At 45.1% G+C, this 24,897-nt stretch overlaps 1 protein-coding gene across 5 annotated transcripts in view; it reads left to right on the forward strand.

Annotated features, from left to right (window-relative positions):
• LOC146868499 (ectonucleoside triphosphate diphosphohydrolase 8-like) overlaps window positions 1-24,897 on the forward strand; it is a 465,720-nt gene that overhangs the window by 172,316 nt on the left and 268,507 nt on the right. For all 5 annotated transcript variants that reach the window (XM_085610684.1, XM_085610701.1, XM_085610693.1 and 2 more), the window contains one exon: window positions 8,286-8,418. In XM_085610684.1, coding sequence (XP_085466810.1) covers window positions 8,293-8,418 — 126 coding nt within the window. In that variant the 5' untranslated portion in view covers window positions 8,286-8,292. The remainder of the gene's footprint in view (window positions 1-8,285; window positions 8,419-24,897) is intronic.

Below are 24,897 nucleotides of genomic sequence, written 5' to 3' on the forward strand. Positions count from 1 at the left end.
TGCAGAACGCTGCTGCCAGGCTGGAGATGGGTCTTCCCAAATACCATTCAGTTTTGGCTACTATCAGTAACCTGCACTGGCTCCCTTCTGGCCGAAGAATCCTGTTTAAAGCCCTTTGCCTCACTCACAAGGCTTTCTATAATACTGGGTCAGAGGGCATTAAAAGGCTCTTTCGAAGATATGTTCCTACCAAGCATTTAAGATCTGCCAGTAAGAATCTGCTGGTAGTCCCAAGGTTTCAGAAAGTAAGATGGGGGTAGAGCCTTTTCTTCTGCTGCGGCCAAACTCTGGAATTCCCTTCCCTCCTTAATCTCTGGACTGGAGTCTCACTCTTTCTTCCGTAAGGCCTAAAGACTTGGCTTTTCACCCATTCATCATTGTGAACTTTACACATTATCGTCTGTTGGCCCCTTTCCGCAGCGCCTTGATGGCTCTGGGCAAGGTTCACGCTCTATAAGGCTAATATTCTTTCATTCATATCTCCTACATAGAGATAAACACAATGCACACAATACTTTAGCAAAGAAACACAGCAAATAGCACAGAATACACAGTGGACCCCGGGGGGGCCAAACCATAAAGTGGTATAAGAACCACGACTCGGGTCAAGACAATGTCGAGAGGACGCAAAAGTGCTGGGGACCCACAGGACCACCCAAGGTAAGTGGCTAGGGACCCCACGGAGGGAGTGTGCAGTATGGACACACAACCGTGTGCTCCGTACAAGTCTACATGTAAGTCACTGTTGGATTTTTTAAGATTAAGGACCCTTCCCAGTGGACCCTAAAGAAACCTCATGGGAGACATAAGGTTGGAGAGCCAACCCACCCGTTGATACCCTAGTACCCACGTTACCTACACCAGGGAAGCCGGGTGCATACGTGTGAAGTGGTGTTGGAAACTGCCGTCGAACCCAACGGAGGACTCAGGAAAGTGCCGCTGTTGCACAAGGAGAAAGTGTCCGGTGGAATCCAAAGATGGATTCTAGATTTGAGGTACCTGCAATAACCCTGGTCGTAGTGGGCGTAGTGGGCCTATGCAGAGCATCACGGAGTGGGGGGAAATCTCTGCACACTCCGCGTAGCCCCACTACGTGCCGCCCGCCTCTCTCCCGCCCTCTTTTAAATGCCCTTACAACCTTTAAAAGCGTTTTAAAAGTAAAAATGACTTACCAGAGCTGCGTCGTCCTGGGGCTCCCACTTCCTGCTATATCGCCGACTTCTTCCTCACAAATGCGCATGCGCGGGCACCCGCGCATGGGCATTTTTGAGGAAGAAGTAGGCGATAAAGCAGGAAGAGGAAGCCCCGGGATGCCGCAGCTCAGGTAAGTCATTTTGATTACTTTTAAAACGCTTTTAAAGATTGTAAGGGCATTTAAAAGAGGGCGGGAGGGAGGCGGGTGGCGGGCAACTCCGCTCCGCCGTGGCGTGTGCGTAGCCTGCCTACTACGCCAACTTTGCGGACCGTGAAGTAGGCAACACTACGCGCACTCCGCGGGCGGAGCGGAGCACTACGCCCACGGTTAACCTGCAAGCAGAGGGGATAGAGTCTATGTCAGCCAGGAGTGACCAGGAGACTTGGAAGACGAATGCCCTCCAATGTCAGGTGTTGCAGGATGGGTGACGATGACCTTGACTCTGCAGCTGTGACAACCAGGCGATGCTGAGGAGGACCAGAAGCCATGCAAGAGCTGTCCCATGAAGGATGTCGAGTGCTGAGGTCGCGGTGTCTGACAGGAGCACCAACAAGCCTTGGCAAATGCAAACAACACAGGAAGTGAGGAAGGGGCAACGTCAGAACCAGCAAGATCCAAGGGACTCACCACAAGCAAGGGAGTCAGGGCAGGCTCTAAGCAATCAGGGGAGCCCAAAAGAAACAAGTGTGACCCTCAAATGGACCCACAGGCCGAAGGCACTAGAGTCGCGAGGGGACTTTAAGCCATTCACCAAAAGATGCAGGCCACGATGCACACGATGTGGTGTGGCTGAAGATTCTGGTCACAGTAGGTGCTCAAGGTAGGGGCTACTTGGAGCACAGAGATCTTCTTGGAGGGAAGCCTACAAGCCTTTGCAACTGCAAGTTGAACTGATGCACATGGGTTTGGTTATTTCAACCCCCACAAGGGATACTGGCCTCAAACTTTGTGAGAGGGCAGGGCAGGCCTCGGTGGTTGTTGAAATCCACTACCTGTGTTGCAGAACCTTACAGAGTCCGGAGGAGCTCAGGATCAGCAGACCGGTCGATTTAGTTGCGGTGCCTGCGAATGCAGGGGAGTGACTCCTTCACTCCAAGGGAGATTCCTTCATGTGTCTTTGATGCTTCACAGGCCTTGGAAGGTTCCTGTCTGATGCACAGGCACAGATGATGCAGCAGACTGGAAGGGAGACGAAGTCAGGCCCAAACAAAGTCCAGCGAAGTCCAGAGTGCCCAGACAGTAGAAGAAGAAGTGGTGTCTGATCTGAATCTTATCCCACGACAAATCTAGCGTCCCACACTCAGGTAAGCCCTTAAGTACCCTAGGGTAAGAGTTGGGAAGATTCAGGGGACCCTCCCAGGGGAGGGTCTGGACAGGGGCAGGTTACTCCCATGTCCTTTGTCCATTTTGCACGCCAGAGGGGGAGCCAACGGCTTCCAGGACTGGTTTGAACTGGACTATGCACGGGGACATGAAATGTGCCCCTCATGCAGACTGAGTGGCGCTGGCAAGTGCAGCCACCCTTCCCCAATACACTAAATCCTATCTGGGAGGTGGCGACACCTCCCTGAGACAGGATGCCTTCTGTTCTGCCTTCTCCTGCTCGAGCTTGGATCAGCAGCAGGTGGGCAGAATCGTGTCTCTGGTCGGCAGCAACCATTTTGTGCTGTCTGAGTCAAGAAGGCTGGTATAGGGAACACTGAGAGCCTAACGGAGGACTCTTCCAGTGCTTGGAATCATGCCTCCCACACCATTTATGATGTGGGGTTATGATTTCAACATGTATGATACCAAACATGATAGGATTTGTTGCAGCCAGTTTTGAGATGGTCATCGCGTAATTACGCGGTGCCCCTCTATATAGTATTTGGCTGCTTCACTGACTGGAGAATGGCTGCTTTATTGACTGGAGAATGGACTTCATAGGCTGCAGGGGTGTCCTACTCATGCTGGGGCACCCTCTCACTTAGAACCAAGCACCCTACCTTCAGGATTGCAAAGGCCTGCTAGAGGGGTGACTTATAGGTTTTAAGTTCAGTGACCCTTAATATAGAAAACCTATAACTTTAGTAAGTGGTGCCAGCACAAACTTACACAGGCTGCAATGGCAGGCCTGTAGCTCTATTTTGAATGATCTCTCATGGTTAGCATAATACATGCTTCAGCCCATGGGAGACCCCTGGGGTACCAAACCCTAAGTACATGGATACCATTTACTAGGGACTTATAAGGGTACCCCAGTATCCAATATGGGGTGTACCTAAGTACTGAACATAACAATTTAGGGAGAAAGCAGAGAGACTGTTGTACTGATTCGCAGGATCCCAGTCAGACTAGTCAAATACAGCTTAGCACCAGTCAAAAAGTGGGGGTAACCATAGAAGCAGATCTTACTTTCCTACAGCAGACTGGTGCTTAGCACTGGCGGTCCTCCTTGGTGATCAATGCTTGCAGGGCGAAGAGATGGGCTCGCGGCGGCTCACGCTGATTTTTAGTGCGAGCAGCACTGTTCTGGTGCGAATTAGCCCATTCACAGTTGTGTAGAGCCGAAAAGCAGAAATGTAAGAGTTCTAGAGACACCCCAAGGGTCCAGGACCTGAGAGACACCTCTTGGGGGGGGCAGGAACCCACTGAAGTCAGGTCCAGGATCTGTTGGGGAGTCTTTTATGTCCCTGAGGCTCAGACCAGGAAGCCAGCAGGCTAGCCTTTGGAGTCCCTCTGGGGTCATGGGTTCAGGATGGGTTGCAGGTCCAGTTCTACCTCTCGAGGTAAGAGGGCAGCAGGTTGGCACAAAAGGGCAGCAGCTCCTTCAGAGTGGCTGTTCAGCAGAGTGATAGTGCTTTCAGCAGTGATACAGCGATCAGGGACTAACAAACTTCCATTACCTATGCCCAATTCATTACCCAACAAGCCCCCTTCACACTGGATGAGTAAATACCAAACTTACCAATTTCCAATTAGTATATCATCCTTGCATATACTCTGTGGCGATACAATCTTTATTTATGTAATCAGGGTTTGGCAAACTAATACCTGGATCTAAAAGTACTCATTAGAAACCAAATTCAATATCTCTAATAAAGACAAACTCACTTGTGTATTTATAATGCTTTATCTAAATAATGTGATTGCTCATCAAAATACAACATAGCTCGAATCATCGATTACCACACAAGAAACAATAAATGAAAATGACAGAAGTACATCTCAACATCAATGCAATGAGTGAGTGGATACGCGTAGAGACAAAAGATTAGAGAAAAAAGACATTTGCAAAATAATTATGCAAATTGAGATATTATTCTAACCCACAAAGGAAATTAGGAAAACTATTCTCTGGCTATGAGAGCAGCAAAGCCCCTCAAGAACAATTGAAGAGCAAAGAGTAAGTCAGGATTTAGCAAACAGGAACAGCCAGCTCAAATAGGAATAGGAGATAGCAATGCACCTCTCTCCTCTCGCAAATAAGGAAAACACGTGACCACCTAAACCCCTCCCAACGGGTACCTAATATTATACTCTAAAACCTGAAAAGACTAACCCACATTGTATCATAACACACAATTTCTCTTCATTCTATTGGTTAATGAAGGGGTTGTACTCTCACACCACTCTCGTCATGACACTTCTGTAAGACTGTCCATTGTCCTCTTTAGTCATTTTATCATCTTCCAGCCCAGGAAATACAAATTCGAGCTGCTGCTATAGTACACATTTTCTTCATCTTGGTCTTGGAACAACTCTTGTGCCTCAATTGTTCAATTGCGCCGCTCTCTATGGAAGTGTTCCGCTTCCGAAGATTATTTTGTTTCTCCACGCAAACTTTGGCAGGCACTCAGGACCCGTAAAGGACGAATAGTTTTCCACCTTCCCTTTCTCGCTCAGATTAAACCCGCATTCATTTTCTAAAATGAATCTCTGGCCTTTTCTGCAGAGCAGAAAACCATACTTCTATGGAAAACAAACACATTCATTATTAATCACTTATAATGCAATACATAGCACACCCACCCTGTGTGTTACATTTACCCATGCGCATCCCATATTAATGTTATTTCCAGCACATATTAGTATAGAACAAGCAAACGGCATTAGTCCTGTATTTACCATTAGCTATAAGCATTTTGCGGCCTATTCCAGCATTTTAGTTTGCGCTTGCGCAGTTTCATTCTCCCTTATGTTAGACCCTTTTCTTATTTAGTTTGCACACCACACGATTAATGATTTCACACTATGGAAGTTCAATCCGAGCAGGTTTTATTTTGTGAAAACCATGCTCCATCAGCAGCACAGCAGTCATTCTTCATGGTAGAGTACACACAGGCCCAGAAGTGTACTCAAGTGGGGGTGTCTGAGCTCCTTCTTTTATACACTGGTGGTCTGGTTCGGGAAGGTGGGAGAAGCTTCTAGAAGGTGTCTTTGAAGTGCATGGAATTCCCTACCTCTCCTGTCCTGACTCCAAGCTGGGTAAATGACAATGCAGGGTCATTAGAACCACACCTCGATCAAACAACTTCATAACAGGGAATCCAAGGAGATGCCTTCAAGTGGATTGCCTCCTTCATCACAGGTGGACACCAGACAATCCACCATGGAACTTAAGAACACCATCTGCGGTTACCTCAAGGTTCGTCCCTCAGCCCTACTCGGTTCAACACCTACATGACTCCCTTGGCTAACGTCATAAGATTGCATGGACTCAGCATCATATCCTACGCTGATAATACCCATCAGAAGACCCCTGCGCTGATAAACTTCCACAGGTGCATGATGAAAATCGCCAACTGGATGAGAAACAACTGCTTACAACTCAACACAGACAAGATGGAAGTGATGATATTCGGAAACACCTCCCCATGGAACAACGTCTCGTGGCATCCCGAACTAGGACCTTCACCCACTCCGTCCGACCACATCCGCAACCTTGGCATCATCCTGGACCGTAATCTCACCATGAAAAAGCAAATCAACGCAGTCTCCTCCGCCTGCTCTGCAAGAGTTTCAAGTGGCTCCCCATCGACACCAGACGTACCGTCACACAGGCCCTGGTCACCAGCCAACTGGGTTATGGCAACGTACTCAATGAAGGAATCATCTTGCACCTCCTCAAGAGACTGCAGACAATACAGAACGCAGCGGTCAGACTTATCCTAGACCTCCCTAAACAGACCCATATCATTCCCCACCTCAAAAAGCTTCACTTCCTCCCCATTCAGAAGAGACGCCAGTTCAAGATGTTGATCCCCACCTCAAAGCCCTAATGAAACCAAGGGAGCAGTGTTCATAAACGACCAACTGAACTTCCACCTTCCCTCCAGACACCTGCGCCCCACTTCCCTTTGCCTCGCTCACAACCCCCGCATCCACTGCAGCAACAGTGGAGGACACTCCTTCTCCTACCTCGACGTGAAGAGCTGGAACCAATTCCCACTTCACCTATGGTCCTCATTCTCTCTACTGAAAAAGGGACTCAAAACCTGCATGTTCTACTGAGCCCCCTGCAGCAGTACTCTCAATGCCTAGATACCCTCACATGTGGTTAGCGTTGCTTTACAAATCCAGATTGATTGATTGAATGTTATCCTAAGGAAGAGATAGGCCTTGCAGTAGTAAATAACAAATTTAAGAGTTTTTCACTACCAGGATGTGTAAAACTTAAAAGTACGTGTCCAACTTTTAAGTACACTACACACTGCTCTCTGTGCTTTCCAGGGCCTTCCCTAGGGGTGACTTTGAACATTAAAATGGAAGGTTTGGGCCTGGCCTGGCAAATGGTTTATTTTGCCAGGTCAACAGTTTAAATCTGTACACACAGGCCCTGCAATGGCAAGCCTGAGACATGTTGACAGGGCTACTTAAGTGGGTGGCACACTCAGTGCTGCAGGAGCACTAGTAGCATTTAATTTACAGGGCCAGGGCACATGTAGTGCACTTTACTAGGGACTTATAAGTAAATTTAATATGACAATTGGGTATAAGCCAGTGTTACCATGTTTTTAGCAAACAGCACAAGCACTTTAGCACTGGGTAGCAGTGGTTAAGTGCACAGAGTCCTAAGGCCAGCAAAAACAGGAAGTTTGAAGGCATAAAGTCAGGGGAAACCACGCCAAGGGCACCAGGTCTAACAATGGGCAAGGAAAATCAAAGTGCTAAGGACAGAGCCGGACTGGCCGTAGCGGGCTTCAGGTGTTTGCCCAAGAGGCTGGAAGGGTGGAGGCTGGGTTTGGAGTGGTGGGGGGCGATTTTGTTACTGGGGCTGGTTTTGCAGTGATGCTGCAATATCAGCCCCCAGCAACAAAAACAGCAGTGCTGGGGACCGGTTGTGCTTCACGCTTGCCCCCCCCCCCTCTCCCCCCCCCCCACACACACACACAAGTGTGGGAGCTGGTACGGCAAGATTGCCAGGGCTTCTTTGGATTTCCAGCCCAGCCCTGATAGTGCAAGTAAAGGCTTGGAGGCAGAGGCATCTCAGGAACTGGACGGACAGGACGGTAATAAGAAAGCCAGCAGTGGCTTGATGATTTTATGTGTAAAGAAAAGAGAAATTCGTTACTTTTTACTCTTTCTTGCGCATTTTAAGTTTTGTACTCCATTTTAGTCTATAACTTAGTTTTTCTATAAAGGGGGAAGAAGTTAAATGTTATTTGTTGTCCTTATTAGTAACGTAACTTAAACTATTATCTCAATTAATGTATAATTGTTGTGCATATTATTCTTGCATATTACTTATTAAGCAGCTTTGTTAGTTATTTTGTAAAGGGGGGAAAATGTATAATGCCACTGTTATTATTCAACTTGGACTGTGCATGAGCTCTCAAGGGTTCTAGAATGGCTCTCCCTTAGAACCCTGGAGGGCAGTTGTCTGAGGATGCTGAGCAGGTAGCAGTGCTTTCACTAGCAGGTGTTTCAGGATTGGAATAAACTTCGATAATATACTCTAATCATCTTGGATTACACTATACAAAAGGTACATTATGAAAGAACGGATGTGTTGTTAGAATGGAGCTGAGTTTCGTATCGAACTACCAAGCCTTTAATATTAAACCCATCTCTCTCTCTCTCTCTCTCTCTCGCTCTCTCTTTCACGCAGGAGAAACATGCGAGACAATGGCAAAACACAAACTGCTGTAGGAATTATCCTAGCCCTATTAGTTGGATCTGCAATAATTGCCCTTATCCTAAGCATCGTTAACTGGACAAGTCTTATTGCCCCTTCGTTAAAGGTAAGTGATGCTGCACAATCATTTATTCCATAAATCTGTCTTTCTGCGTCTTCCTGGTATCCGAGTCAGACATTCTCCTCATGTTGTGATGGAAGGGAGTGCTAAATCCCAGCAGCAACCTTGCCGGGGAGACCTCTCAAATGCAAAACCAGGATCCTTTAAAGCATCCTTGCCTCTCCATTTTTAGCATCAGGACCAGGGTGCTAGTTTCCATGGACCCCGCTCTAGGCAGGGCCCCGCATTCAGTTCATGACAGATCAGAGGATTAATGCCTCATACTAAAATGGAGATAATATGGTCAAATAGTGCCCTTATGGTCAAATAGTGCACTTAATGCTCAGAAGTGGGTGGGCTTTGCAAGAGCAAGTCAAGGCCATTAATTTGGTTGGGGTAGAGGGCGGAGGATGAGTATGTCAGTTCTCCCAAAAAACAAAACTGCATCACGTGCCCTTTCGTCTGAGTGAGACTTCAGGCTGTTTCCCTTTTCCAATTCAATAGACATCAACAAACTCAATTATTTTGTGAAATAAACTTCTCAGCGTTCAAACAAATATGGCGCAAAAAGTAGGGGGAGATACCTGGGGAAGAGGCAACAAGAGGGGTCAGAGATTGTTTGGGAGGATGGGGGCATAATCGCTGTAGGACACGTTGGTAAGTTGTAATGCTGGGCCAAGGTTAAAGTAACGTTATAGTTAGGTGAAAAATTTCGGTGACATCGTAACTTTTTTTAACTAAAAAAAAACCACTGAAATCCACAAGTTATGGTTATCTCAAGTAATTATCACTCATGCCCTAAAGTGACTATAACTTGCTCCGCAAGGATCGTGGAAAAAAACACAATTTAATCTCTTGGACCTTCTCATAAGGGCTAGAGGGGCAGGGTATCCCACAATTATGAAACACACACACATATATATATATATATATATATATATATATATCTATATATATATATATATTATCTACTGGCGGTCGCCAGTAGATAGTTATAGTTAGGACCGTGTTTCCATAGGAAATCTGAAAATTCTATTTTGAATAACTTTGGCGCCGGTTGACGAATCCTCGCGAAATTTTCAAAACTAAAGGGGCGCTCTGCTCAGCTCCTACCCTGAAAGTCTCGGGGTGATTCGTCAAGCGGGGCCCAAGAAAAAAGGGGGGTCCCAAAATGCGTTTTCCCCATGCATTTTTCCATAGGACCTTTAGTCGAAGGTACAGCCCGAACGGCTGAACAGAATTACTTGAAATTTGGCAGAGAGGTAGTCCTCAGGTCAGGGAAGTGCCTTTTGCAGGTCTGGTGTCAATCTGTTCAGTATTTCCTGAGAAAATAGCATTTAAAAGCATATAAATATCTATACGCGCGCACCGTGCGCGTACTGTGCGCGCAAGGTGCTGTGCGTTAGCGAAATTCTGATTGGTTGATAGATGTCAGTAAACATTCGAATCGGTCGAAATCAGGAAGTGTCGTTATAGTTAGTTCAGATAACTATAACTCGCGCGACCGCCACTCTATCACAAGGATGATGTCATGAGTGATGTCATGAGTAATGCCATTGACCATGTCATGAGTGATGTAATGTGTGACGTCATGAGCAGTGGATTGCAGGCGCGCGAGTTATAGTTATCTGAACTAACTATAACGGGGGAATTTCATTGGTTTTTTACGAGTGAAATGTCCACCTAACTATAACCTGTGTGAAACCTATGGTTTTTTAAGTGAATATATATATAGATATATTCTGAAGCTCCGCCACTCCTCCACCTCGTAAAGAAAACGAACGGAACGGACCAGAGTAATGTGCCTTTTCTTAAAATTATTTATTCAAGGTGCAGGTCTCGCCACAACGCGTTTCAGCCCACCACAGGCCTTGATCACATGACATTTGGTACGTGTCATCGCCGTACTTTTAAAGTGAAAGGTGCTCATAAATATAAAACACATGTGCAAATCTAACCATAGACATAGAAGATATTCCTGTTTTTCCTGGGCATTGCTACTAGAGTCCTCATCATATATTGTTATAAATAAAATACAATTCATGACTTTAAAGATCTAATAAACGCTCTAAAAATTTAAAAATGTACAAATATCATTTCAAACATTTTTTTATAAACACTTAATTGTTTTTTCTGAGAAATACCTCTCGTGAGCATTCTTTTCCTGTATATAGAACCTCATGTTTATCTGCAATGCATGAGATAACAGCACCTGACGTTTTTAATGACGATGAGGCATGAGCAATGCAAATCCCAATTTCAAAACATTAGATTTTTAGTCTATGGCAAAGTAAGGTGCTAGTGCAACAAAGATTTTTTTATATTGTATATATACATCTGTGCAAAAATAGCAAACAAAAATGTGCTGATTCTTTTATAGTACATTAATCTGTACTGAGTAGCAATCTGATATTTATATTTGAAGAAATAAAGAGGGGTCTAGAGCCCTAAATCACCGCAGTACACCATATTGCTTTGTTTAGTTGTTGTAATCACGTATTACGTATCACAATATATACACACACACACGTCTTCAAATAGAGATATATGCCAAAGTTAATGCTTTCATCGGAAGCATTAGTGCATGTTGCATGTGAATCCCACTAGTGCAAAATCTAGATGCCCTGGAAGCAGAACTTAATATTTGGGCTGGTAGGGGCCATCAGCACCATCAGTTATTTCTCGCATCAGATATTTACTGAGCACAAGAGAGGGAAAAACACACAGAGGCATATACAAGGAGTGAACTTGATGACATTACAGCAGCTTTTTTAAAGACAAATTTACAAGTTGCCGCAAACTCAGTTAGCTGCATCTTTTCAGCGTTAATGTGAATTTTTCACAGTGCTACTTTGTTTAGCGCGACTTACCGAAAATGAGATACAAGGTAGGCATTCATGTGAAAAATCTCCTGCAAAACAGATAACGCAATATTTACAAGGATTTCCTTGTACATCGCTAAAAAAGAAAAACTGCTGCTAAGTCACATTAGCGGCACTTTCTTACCACTAGGAATTACCTGGTCTTAAAAATGACGCTAACACACTTGTATAATAGGGGCCTCATTTATGAGGTTTTGTCGCAGGGCAGCGCCGCAATGAATCTTGCTGCACTGCACTGCGTCTAAAGAAAAGAACAGGAATGCGCCATATCTATAAGATACGGTGCATTTTTGCGTTTTTCCCAGCGCTGGCCAACAATGGCCTGCAATGCGCCAAAGCAGACACCCTTGTTTTAGGGTGCAAGGGTGCCTGTCTTGCAGGGCCGATTGATTTTGTGCAGGAATTAATCCACCAATGAGGGGTTTTTATGGTGTGGCTACTCAACCGTGAGGGTCTCAAGGCACGGGGGGGTGCTGCTGATCCACCTGGGTGTGGATGTTTCGGTCGAAGAGCCAAGTCTTGAAGTCCTTCCTGAATTGGGTCAACAACGCGGATTGCCTGAGGTGGATGGGTAGGATATTCCAGGTCTTGCCGGCCGGTTCTGATCTTGTGGATCCGTGGGACGGAGGCCAGGGAGAGTTGGTAGGAGCAGAGTTGTCTGGCAGGTGTGTGGAAAGCAAGACGGTGCTTCAGATATACTGGTCCTGTATTGTGGAGAGCCTTGTAGGCATGTGTGAGGAGCTTGAAGGTGATTCTCTTGTTGATTGGGAACCAGTGGAGTTGTCGGAATTGTTGTCATGTGGCTGCAGTGGAGGATGTTGAGGACTAGTCTGGCTGTGACGTTTTGGGCATTCTGTAGTTTCCTGAGCTGTATCTGGGTGACACATGCATAGAGTGCCCTGTGGTAGTCACGTCTGCTGGGAATGAATGTGTGGGTAACTGTCTTTCTGGATTGTGTGGGAATCGATCCGAATTCCTTTGAAGCAGGCGCAGCGTGTGGAAGCAGGATGAGGATACTGCATTGATTTGGTGGTTCATTGTGAGCGTGGAGTCCAGTATGATGCTGAGGTTGCGTCCGTAGGGACGGGAGGGGTTCCAAGTGCGGCAGGCCACCAGGAGTTGTCCCAGGCTGGGGGATGGATCTCAGGATGAGTACTTCGGTCTTGTCCGAGTTGAGCTTGAGGCAACAGTCTTTCATCCAGGTAGCAACGGCCTTCATTCCATTGTGAAATTTGATTCTGGCAGCTGTGGGTTCATTGGTGAGGGATATGATAAGCATTGTGTCACCTGCATAGGCGACGAGGGTGAGTCTGTGGCTTCTGACGATGGGTGAGAGTGGGGCCATGTAGGCGTTGAAGAGGGTTGGGCTCAGGGAGGAGCCCTGGGGCACTCCACAGCTGATCTCTTTAGGTTTTGAGAGAAACAGGAGTAGTCTGACTCGCTGTGTTCGGACTGTCAGGAAGGAGTGGACCCAGTCCAGTGCTTTGTCGCAGGAGTCTTGTGAAAAGGGTGTGGTGGGAGAAGCTGTTGAAGGTGGCATAGGGGTCTGGTAGGATAAGGGCTGTGGATCCGCCCCAGTCCAAACAGGAGCGGATGGCGTCAGTGGTGGGTCTTGGTGCTACGATTGCTTCGGAAGCCAGATTGGGAGGTGTCCAGGACATGGATCTCTTCGATGAACTCGGAGAGTCGGGCGCTGATGGCCTTCTCGATGACCTTGGCTGGGAAGGGAAGGAGAGAGATGAGTCTGAAATTCTTAAGGTCTGTTGGGTCGGGGACAGTTTCTTCAGCAGGGGGTTGATCTCCGCATGTTCCCAGCCATTGGGGAAGGTGGCGGTTTCTATGGAGCAGTTAGCTGTGGCGGAGCTGGGGGCGATAGATGCGGCTGCTCTATGGACGATGTGGTTCGGGCAGGGATCCGATGGGGCTTCTGAGTGGATGGGCTTCATAGTCTTGAGTGTGCCATCTGTGGTGAGAGGAGTCCAGTTGTGCACGATCTATTGGGGTGCGGTGTGGTTACGTGTGATGGTGGCCGGTGCAGTGGCAGGGTCTTGGATGTCAAAGCTGTCATAGATCTGTCTAATCTTGTGGTAGAAGAAGGTGCCAAGTTTGTTGCAGTGGTTTTTGGATGGTTCGGTGTCTGTGGTCTCGCTGTTGGGCGTGGCAAACTCCTTGATGATGAGGATGAAGTTTTCTAACTGGGTACTACCACGGCACTCAAATGTTACTAATCACACTGTCAGTGAAAATGATTTCAGGTATGGCCCAAATTCACAGTACAACTACAATTCGTCCTAGCTGTCCCCTAATATTGAGCACTACTCTGCAATAAGAGCGTTACTCAAACCGAGAACTGGAGCACTTGTTTGATGAATAAGAAAAAACGATAATGTCCCAACATATGTTCTTCATAATAAATCATGAAATTTAATGTGTCTAGTAATAACTTGTGTACAATTTCAAAAGTAACCTATTCTCCTTGTTGCATTAGTATGTTTAAACAGTACAGTGTACACATGGATGTGTCATATTGTTATACAAATTCCAAAAAGAGAACCTGTCTCCCTGTTGGCTTAGTACAATATTGCAGTACAGTCTACACAATTAGTCCCTTAAAGACGAGCCAATTTCCTTGCGAGGTGAGAAGAATCAGATGTCGAAACCTCAACGAGGAAGTAATCCGGAACAGCCGACACGTGTTTCGTTACGCAATGTAACTTTTTCCAGCCTGTAATCATTACAAGAGAGAATTAAGTTGACAGTTAAGTATTCGCAAAATTGTTCTCTGAGCCTACGTTTGTTCATTTACAATGCAATGTGGGGTAAAAAGAAGAAAACACGTCCCAGCAAGGGATTCAGTCTAAACGTGTGCGTGTATCATTAGTCACTAGATTATTCATACTTCTTAGTATACAACCCGAACAGTGAGGAACCAAGAGCAGGAAGATAGCCTAAAGAGATTCCGTGCCCAAAGTGTAACTATAAAAGTTAGGAGTCATTAAAGAATTTAGTTACAATACCCCTACTGTACATACAATCAAGGACTTTATAAATTGTGAATCTAAATTCATAGTGTACTGCATACAATGTTCGTGCAACTTAATTTACATTGGTAGCACTATTCAAGCTCTAAAAGAGAGAATTCAGGAACATATTAGGGCTATCCGCAAAAACGATCACAGTTACCCATTGGCAGTACATTTTAATACATTTCACCCTGGAAGTTCCCTTCTTAATGTCAAATTTCATGGGATAACTCAGGCCTATAATCACCCCAGAGGGGGGGATGGGACTGCTGTCCTCAGAAAATTAGAGGCACAATGGATTATCCGCCTTCGGGCTGTGGAACAGGGTATTAACTTTGATAAGGAGTTACATGTATTTTTAAATGATTAATGTTGTAATAAGGATATTGTAACTGAAACTGCTCAACCATGTGACGTATGTAATGATAAGACACATGATGTATGGAACCTGTGATTTTTACAGTCTTGTTTCTCTTTTCTATTTTCTCTTGGGTTATCATGCACCTTCTTTTTCTTGCACTATTCTTTAGTGGAGAAACACTGTATTACTTGGACACAGTTACTACAGGTTGCTAGAATTATAGTATGTCGAAATACACTGCTTCGGATTTTTCTACACGTGTTACCATTACAATGGAACACAGGGGGTGCATAATACTGTTTTTCAGCCTAGTACAGGAGGGTTCGACCATGGTGGTTATTTCCATACATTTTTCTGACTATCATAATGTCCCTCAATCATTATTGATATTTGCATTCTTACTTGTTATTCTTGGCGTAGGTCGCTTGGTTTTCGTTTTCCTACTCCAACATGGCGGATATGTGTTCTTTTGCATTCAAAATAGTCCTACCCTCTATGTCTAATACAGGAAGTCCACCTAGATACGCAGTCCCCTTACTATCTCGGTGTCTACACTACATATAAATGTGCAGCGTCTCATGGGGGCCGCTCTGATGGACGACGCTTGAACGACCGTATGCACTTTGGATTCAGAAGTAAGTGACTTTCGAATATCGGCTGATGTCGTTGGCTAATAGAGAACAGCCGAGTTACTTTGGCCCATATAGGGTTTTGTCAATATCGGGGTGTTGACACTATATTCTTTCCACAGGCAGCTATCATAGTGCTTCTGGCCAGAATACTTCGCCACTGGGCCAAGTGAGTACACTTTCTGATTGTCACATATAAACGTAGATTGAGGGCCAAAATATTTTGGATTCCCTGGTTCGATAGTTTTGCCATAATTGGATACCTACGGGGATGATTTGTCATCAGCCTTTCCCTTTTCATTTCCTTTGTTATTCTTTCACTAACAAGAACAATACTTAAGTGGTAAACTTCTACGTTGCCCACATGTTTGCACGGTTTCAAAGACTAATTATTGACTGGAGCCGCGACAACCTATGACGTTAGAACCATTGTTGCGGCTCTAGAGTACCGTACAAAAGAGCCCACCTTGTTTTTTTCATTGCCGGACCTTCAGGTCTTAAATTATAATATGATCCTTGATAATCTGTGGTTTACTGTTTCCGTTTAGGAAGAACATGTAGGTGACTCACAGTCCCTATTGCTTATCTGGCTACGTACTGTCTTAAAAAAGAAAAAGGTGCAGCGATTGATTGGGGCTGCCCTGATGGTTCTACATTATCTCTAAATTTTAGCAAGTAAGTTTCGCCAGTGATGATCGGATAGTGTGACAACTTGAGGGAACGGCATAAATAATGGCCTCATATAAATTATACATTTTGAATTTCTGGATTTACTGCTTCGGCATCAACAATAGTGATTTGCATGGGTTACTAAACTAGGTAACAAGCAACAGCATTATATGGCTCTGTGTGACTGAAGCACAGACTAAGGCGTATGAGATTCTCTAATAGAGATCTCTCGATTTTTCCTTGTATGAGATATTAGATTGACGTAACACACCTCAATCTTCAATAAAACACTCATTAAATGGGCCACGTATCTAGACTGGGTTTTCGAAACATGGCTAGTCCATTACATTTCTTTTTCAGACAACTTGTCTTAAGGGTCCTTAAAATCGTTGAAGGTCCTACTGTGACAGCCCCACTGACTACATTACGGATTTGCTGCTGGAACTCGGCAACTAGCAGTAAGTTGCCTCACAATCCATATACTGTGGAATGATTCTCACTAGATGGATTTTGGCGTCATGTCTGTAGGGTATAGCCTCTTGTATTGTTATTCTGTTTCTTTCAGATAGACTTGACTTGTGTGTGAGGGTCCACTGGGATTTGTCAGTTATAGGTATAGACTGTTCATCCCAATTTTCATCTCTGTCTGCTTGTTTTAGATATACTGAATGGTGAATCCAGCAAATAGAATTGCTTCTGATTTATACTTTCGTCCGTCAGATGATTTTACTCTTGGACTAGGAAATACTCTTAATTTTCGCAACATCTCTACTATATTGAAGGTACTGTTCTACTCTTACTAGATAGTGGGGGTGGATTCACTTATTCCCATCCTAATACATCTTGATTGGTTATTGCACGACAAATACATGCCTTGGTTTTTGGGCTCTGTTCGTCAGCCTGCCTGACACACTCCACCTTCCTGACTCCTAACTTTTATAGTTACACTTTGGGCACGGAATCTCTTTAGGCTATCTTCCTGCTCTTGGTTCCTCACTGTTCGGGTTGTATACTAAGAAGTATGAATAATCTAGTGACTAATGATACACGCACACGTTTGGACCGAATTCCTTGCTGGGACGTGTTTTCTTCTTTTTACCCCACATTGCAATGTGAATGAACAAGCGTAGGCTCAGAGAACAATTTTGCGAATACTTAACTGTCAACTTAAGTCTCTCTTGTAATGATTACATTCACAGCCTTGAAAAAGTTACATTGCGTAACGAAACACGTGTTGGCTGTTCCGGATTGCTTCCTCGTTGAGGTTTCGACATCTGATTCTTCTCACCTCGCAAGGAAATTGGCTTGTCTTTAAGGGACTAATTGTGTAGACTGTACTGCAATATTGTACTAAGCCAACAGGGAGACAGGTTCTCTTTTTGGAATTTGTATAACAATATGACACATCCATGTGTACACTGTACTGTTTAAACATACTAATGCAACAAGGAGAATAGGTTACTTTTGAAATTGTACACAAGTTATTACTAGACACATTAAATTTCATGATTTATTATGAAGAACATATGTTGGGACATTATCGTTTTTTCTTATTCATCAAACAAGTGCTCCAGTTCTCGGTTTGAGTAACGCTCTTATTGCAGAGTAGTGCTCAATATTAGGGGACAGCTAGGACGAATTGTAGTTGTATTGTGAATTTGGGCCATACCTGAAATCATTTTCACTGACAGTGTGATTAGTAACATTTGAGTGCCGTGGTAGTACCCAGTTAGAAAACTTCATCCTCATCATCAAGGAGTTTGCCACGCCCAACAGCGAGACCACAGACACCGAACCATCCAAAAACCACTGCAACAAACTTGGCACCTTCTTCTACCACAAGATCAGACAGATCTATGACAGCTTTGACATCCAAGACCCTGCCACTGCACCGGCCACCATCACAAGTAACCACACCGCACCCCAATAGATCGTGCACAACTGGACTCCTCTCACCACAGATGGCACACTCAAGACTATGAAGCCCATCCACTCAGAAGCCCCATCGGATCCCTGCCCGAACCACATCGTCCATAGAGCAGCCGCATCTATCGCCCCCAGCTTCGCCACACAGCTAACTGCTCCATAGAAACCGCCACCTTCCCCAATGGCTGGGAACATGCGGAGATCAACCCCCTGCTGAAGAAACTGTCCCCGACCCAACAGACCTTAAGAATTTCAGACTCATCTCTCTCCTTCCCTTCCCAGCCAAGGTCATCGAGAAGGCCATCAGCGCCCGACTCTCCGAGTTCATCGAAGAGATCCATGTCCTGGACACCTCCCAATCTGGCTACACAAGTTGTTACTAGACACATTAAATTTCATGATTTATTATGAAGAACATATGTTGGGACATTATCGTTTTTTCTTATTCATCAAACAAGTGCTCCAGTTCTCGGTTTGAGTAACGCTCTTATTGCAGAGTAGTGCTCAATATTAGGGGACAGCTAGGACGAATTGTAGTTGTACTGTGAATTTGGGCCATACCTGAAATCATTTTCACTGACAGTGTGATTAGTAACATTTGAGTGCCGGGGCAGTACCTAGTTAGAAAACGTTCAGTGATGACAAGTGCCCCCGCCCCGGGTCGTGTTGTCGGTCACATCCATGGTAGTGGGATATGTTTTCTATCCCGATGGGCACCTAAAATTGTTCAGGCAATAGGGAAATAGATGTGCGACTGTTATTTCCATTACTACCAATCCAGTATTGGATGGGGATGAGGTCTTTGCTGTTGTATGTGCTGGCCTTGATTCTGTTTTAGAAGGCCATTTTCTTTGAGGTTTTGAGGAAAAGGTGGTCTGCGTTGACAGCAGATTTGAAGGTTGCATGGTTTTTCGGGGTTATGTTATTCCTCCATCTCTTCTCAAGTCGTCTGCAGGTGCGTCTGGACTCGTGGGGGGCAGGAGTGAACCAGCTGCCTTTCTTGGAGGGTTGCTTGCCTGGTGTCTTCTTGAGGGATGCCAGAGTGTTGGTGCAGTTGGAGATCCATCGGTGAAGGTTGCATGCTGCGGTGTTTGCGTCTGTTGGTGTTGGCTGAGTGGTTGTGTTGAGGAAATCGACATGACGTTCTTCGGCGGCCTTATTCCAGCTCTGATGGGGGGGCGATGAGGGCTGTGGTGTGTGGTGGGCGTGGCGGAGGCAAGATGTGCGCAGTGGTGGTCGGTCCATAGGAGTTCAGTGGTGTGGCTGTAAGTAATGTTTCCGCTGATGGACGAAACGGGGTAGAGAGAGTGTCCAGCTGTGTGGGTCGGTGCGGTGACTAGCTGCTTGAGTCCGATGTTGGCGAGGTTCTCCAGTAGGGATGCAGTGCTCTGCTCACTGGGTTTGTCCAGGTGGAAATTGAAGTCTCCAAGTAGGATGTAATTGGCGGATGCAAGAGCCTGGAATGCGATGATGTCTACGATGGTGTTGCTGAAAGGTTAACGGTTGCTGGGTGACCTGTAGACGAGGAAGAGACATCTTCGTGCACATAAAGAATCATTTCCCACAATGCTGGCAACCTTGCACTACGGTGCAAGGGTACCTGCATTGGCACTAGCCATTTTAAATTAGTGCCAGCACCGGGGGAAATGCAGGGTTGCACAGTATTGTTGTAATTATGGCGCATCCATGGTGTCGCAAGGATGGTGCAATGAAAAGTGGCGCATTACTATTTTTCCCTAGTGATGCGCCACTTTTCATAACTGAGGCCCTGAATCTGCATTTCCTCTTCCCCTGGGACTCTGGCTGGTCATCTTGGCTGTTGGGGAGGGAGGTTGGTGGGGTTGTTGACCTGTACAGAACTTGGTCTTGGCCACTCCATTTTGCATTCCGGTGTTTTATTTATTTTTTACTTAAAGGTGTATTTGTAAGTTCTTTTAGCCTCTCGATGCTGAAAAGTGACGGTGGGCTGACTAACATGAATTTTTTGCCACTAATTGGCCGACCGATACTTTGTTCACGCTAACGTGTATTTTTCTATCACCTTGACGCTAGTGTTGGCGACATTTTTCCCGCCAGCTAGCTGATCCTAATGCATGTAGCAACGTGTTGTAAATACATCACAAACATAGTGTTAGGATTTTGCGATCAGCAGCGGTATAAAAATTACTGCTAAGCAGCATGAAAACTGCTTAGCGTTAATTCTTGTAAATTACCCCACATTTCGGAAAAATTGAGGAAGAGAAAGACAGCAAAACAGTATAAACAAGCATTGGCATAGCCAATAGGTCTCACCTTTGGGACCTTATAAGTGTTTAGCCATGCAACAGTTAATGTTACTGCACCAAGGATATTGTGCTGGATAACTAAACACTTAAACGGTCCCAAAGGCGAGACCTATTGGCTATGCCAATGCTAGTTAGCATTTGAGTGTGATTATAGAGGTATGGGCGAAACCGTTTAGGGCCGTTCCATCCAGAATTTGATGGCCTGTGGTGTTGAAAGCACTGCTAGATAACAAGGGTATAAGAAGTCGGGAATGGGCACAAGTGAAGGGTATGACATGAAATTCCAAATGTCAAAATCATAAAATGTGTGATTTAAGATATGGATGTCGTTTAAGAACAAATGTGTTATTTTCTTGAAAGTTAAAAACAACCAATAACTGCATTGTAAATAGAGACACGAGTTTTCCATTTTTACTATAAATGCTTCCCTCTCTTTATTTTAAAAATCACAAAGAAGTAGAGGTTAAGGGTCTGATTTGCAAAGGGACTTACGTGTAGTAAAGGTACAAGTGTGGAGTCTCTGCACTCTGGGCAGCCTCTCTGTCCAGCGCACTGCAGTGAGTGCAGTGCGGAGATTCTGCCATGAGTGAAGAGACAAGTAACTTTATTGCATATTAGTCCCTTTGTGATTTGAGCCCTAAGCCTTCATTTAAGGGGCTCACCATATGTTCAATCACGTCTGCTAGATCAAACGTTATGCATATAATCAGAAGCCCTAGTATTAAAACATGCCATCTTGTAGTGTGCCATACATTGTCATTACCTTTTCTGTTTGCGAAAGGCACCAGTTATCGAAAGTAGTAAAATAAACTTTTACTAAACTCACCTTGGTGAAACTGCAACGATTGCTGCTGCTTATTGAGGAGCATAAGGGCTGGTACCCATCTAATGCCCCGTGCGCTCATTGAGAAAAGTGTGGGGTGACCAGCAATATCAAAGGAGAGGCAGAACGATCTAAGAGTATGAGCATAGCCAAGAACAGAGGAGAGGATAGGATAGTGGAATGAAGGGTCCCGAACACAGGAGAGGGTTGAGTAGTCGGTTACAGGACAGGCAGTCAGTGCGAAGGGAAACGCAGGGGAAACTGTTGGATGAAAGAGGCAAAGATTTGATGAAGGGAGGACGAAATGGTTACAGGGGGGGCAACAGGGTGGATTAGCTACTTTCATAAGAGGAAACGTTTGTTAGGAGGATGTTGTGTTAAATTGTAATAATGTAACTGCGCAGGGTTGAGGCGAGTGAGGACTTGAGCACTGTGGACTAATTATAGTGTTAATCTTGGAGCAGATGTAGCAGGGTGAAGTCATGAGCAGGTAAGGATGAACAATAGAATACTGATAACTGAAGATGATGGAGAGAGTAAAGAGCTGAAGGTTTGCACAGAGCGCTTGTGGATGGTGAGGTAATAAGGTCCTGGAAATAGATAGATTTGACACCTCCTAGACCATTATGCAGTGTATGAAGGGCTTGCCAAGAAGTTAGCAGTGAATATGTGCTTTCGCCATTTATGTACTGCTGCCCTCATTTACTGTTATGCGCTCTTATTTCAAGTGTAATTCATGGCTGAGGCCTATCTTTGGTACAAGGTGGATAATGAAGCAGTTGTATGAGCTGTAGTGCAAGACTGAAGTGAGGTCTTTATGAAGATCACGTGGAAAGCAGTGAGACCAGTGGGGTCCTGTTTTCTACAGCAGATGGGTACATGAGAGAGCGATCTACAAGGAGGCGAACTGATTTGCATGTGAAATGTGTGATGTCAGATGAAGCGATGATGGGTTTAGATTTGGATAAAGTGTTTGAAATTAGCATAAAATTGAGTGGCTTACCTTGCTTGTGGGTGGGATTAAGGAAGGTGTCATTTGAGGAGTGATCGGACAGAAGTGGAGACACTGCCGAAATCATCAGTAAAATATTTTGGCAAGTTATGGTCACACCAGTGAAAGCAGAATCGTTTGGTGAAGGCAATAAATAGGTGTGTAGCATAATTTCCGCCAGCTGTAACTGAAAGCCATTACTATATAGTTACCGAGACAAATGCGTTTCCAGATGTTTGGAATGAAAGAGGCTTATGGTGCGATTCCTAATGAGAAAACATCATGTCATCCATAATAAAACACTGACCAAGGAGAGTAAGATCACATAGGTATGCTTTACTAAGGTAATACCTAAAACAAAACAAATGTTAGATTGGTTTTGAAATAACAGTAAAATCATGAGTCTGAGTCTTAGGACCTGGAAGGCCAGTGCAATCAGGAGTGAAATACGGACAGTATTGGCGCATGCTAGTATAAACTATGTTCAGGATCCTTTGAGACACCTTTAAAAATACATTTTAATACAAGTAAAAGGGGTAGCTCTTTCCGCTCCTAAAGCGTCTTTTTTTTAACGCAGAACAAAATGCTGTATGGTGCTCTACAAAACACGTTAGCGCCACCTGGTGTATTTCATGCAGTACGGCCCCAGAAATGTTCTGCCAAATGCAATGGATCTCCGTCACATAAACAAAGGCAATAAAAATCAAACATCAAAGCGGCGAAAGTGAAAGTAATCGAGCAGAGCATCAAAGGGCTGGGTGAGAAGGGAGGGGGGAATGCAAGGGTCAAAGCGGCTAAAGTGAAAGAAAGCTATAGAGAAGGGAGGGGGAGTGGGAGCAGCTGTGCACGTGCATGTGATCGTGCACTCAAGGTTTAGGCCAGCCAAAAGACTGTGGGTAGCACTTTGAAAATCCCACATACAAAATGTCTCTTCGAAGCCTTTGGCTCAGCAAGACCTTAAAAGGGAGCGCTGGAGCCTGCAGGAGCAAGAAAAGGGGACAGGGAGTGTCTAGTAGTGGATTAAAGCCTTCCAGCCTTGATATTTGGCGCACAAACATTTAATTGCACTGGCTGCTGTCTTCAAAGCAGAGCTTTGGGCTTTGGCACTCTTTTTCTCACAAATTAAGCACTGCCTGGAAGGATATGACGAGAAAAACTTTGCCTTGCAACTGTCACAAATAAAGAGCAGTGTAGAAATGGATAGTTTAACTTCCATCCAAATTGCAACTAATACTAAGCAATGTGGAAAGAAAAAGCCTGGGTCAATATGCACACAAAATAAAACTGACCATTTGCAATACAAGTGAACACACTGAAGAACAAACTTCCTATGCCAACCTTACCCAGCTTGTCCTCTCGCTCTCAGCAGACCCCACCACAATGAAGATCAACTTCCACAATTACTTGAAGAACGTTGCAGCCTGGATGAAATACGACTGCCTGAAGCTCCACACACTAAAAGACCAAAGTCCTTATCTTTGGCAACCATATCTACCTCTGGAACGACTCTTGGTGGCCCGCGGAACTCGCACCCACCTCTACACCAAAAGACCACGCCAGCAACTTCGGGATCTTCTTGGACAGCAAACTAAACATGAAGCTACAAATCAGCACTGTCTCCTCGGCCTGCTTCTAAACTGTTCGCAGGCCCCCAAAGAATCCTCAAATGGCTCCCCACAAGCAGCAGGAAAACAGTCATGCAAGCCCTAATCACCAGCCGTCTGGACTACTGCAACACACTGTACGCAGGTACACCAATGAACTTCTGAGAAGGCTCCAGATGATACAGAACTCAGTGGCCAGACTGATCCTCAACCAGCCCAAAAGGACCCCCATCACCCAGCACCTAAGAAACCTCCAATGGCTCCCCATCCAGGAAAGATGCAAATTCAAACTATTAGCACATGCCTACAAAGCCCTCCATGACCAAGGACCAGCATACATGAACCACTGCCTGAACTTCCACCAACCATCTAGAAACCTTTGCTCCGCCTCTCTCTCCCTGGCATAGACAACGCACATCCACCATAGCCACGGCACATGACGCTGCTTCTCCCACCTCACTGGCAAATCCTTTAAAGCCCTCCACCCCCATCTCCGAACATCACCCTTGCTGACAGACTTCAGGAAGAAACTCAAGACCTGACTCTTCGACTAAGCCCAACATCCTAGCACCTGGAGAGTACTGATTGATGGGTTGATTGATTAAGCTTATGAACACTAGTATTAAACGCAAAATTCAGTAGCAGCCAAAGTCTCCCTCCTACAAGAGTAGAAGTGCAGTCTACCATTACACTATGAATAGGCATAGCATGAGCAAAGGTCTCTTCCACTTTCCTCACACACAGAAGAGATCTACTATGAGAAAAGCAGTGCAAGTATCCCTTACACACTGAAGAATACAAGCACAAGAGCAGTAGTACAAGCTTTCCTGACACACAGAACAAGCACACCATGAGCAGAGGCGACTTAAGTTTTTCTTGCACAAGTTAATGTTACTATGATTTGTAAAGCACATGCAGCCCCAGCAATGGGGCTTCCCAGCGCTACCCACAGTAGACCAGCAGTATGTTCAAAAGAGGCAGAAAGGCCACAGAGAGGCCTCCATAGCACACAGCCAATTTTAAGTTTTTCTCTGAAACAGAAATGACCCAAAGTATTCCTAAGATGAGGGAGCATGCTGTTCCAGAGGGCAGGGGCCAGACATCAGAAGGAGTGACCACCCAGTTTATTACTATTGAATCAAGGGATCACTGTCAGATTGAATTCTGCCAAGGAAGGGTGATAGAGTTGCATTAGTTCTGTAAGAATCGGGGTTCCTGCAGCATTCATAATCTTGTAAGAAGTAACACGAAATTTAAATTGAATGTGCTTCTCGTGGGCAGCCAGTGAAGTA

This window comes from Triturus cristatus, chromosome 1_2 (genome assembly GCF_964204655.1).
Source record: "Triturus cristatus chromosome 1_2, aTriCri1.1, whole genome shotgun sequence".
Classification (NCBI taxonomy): Eukaryota; Metazoa; Chordata; class Amphibia; order Caudata; family Salamandridae; genus Triturus; species Triturus cristatus.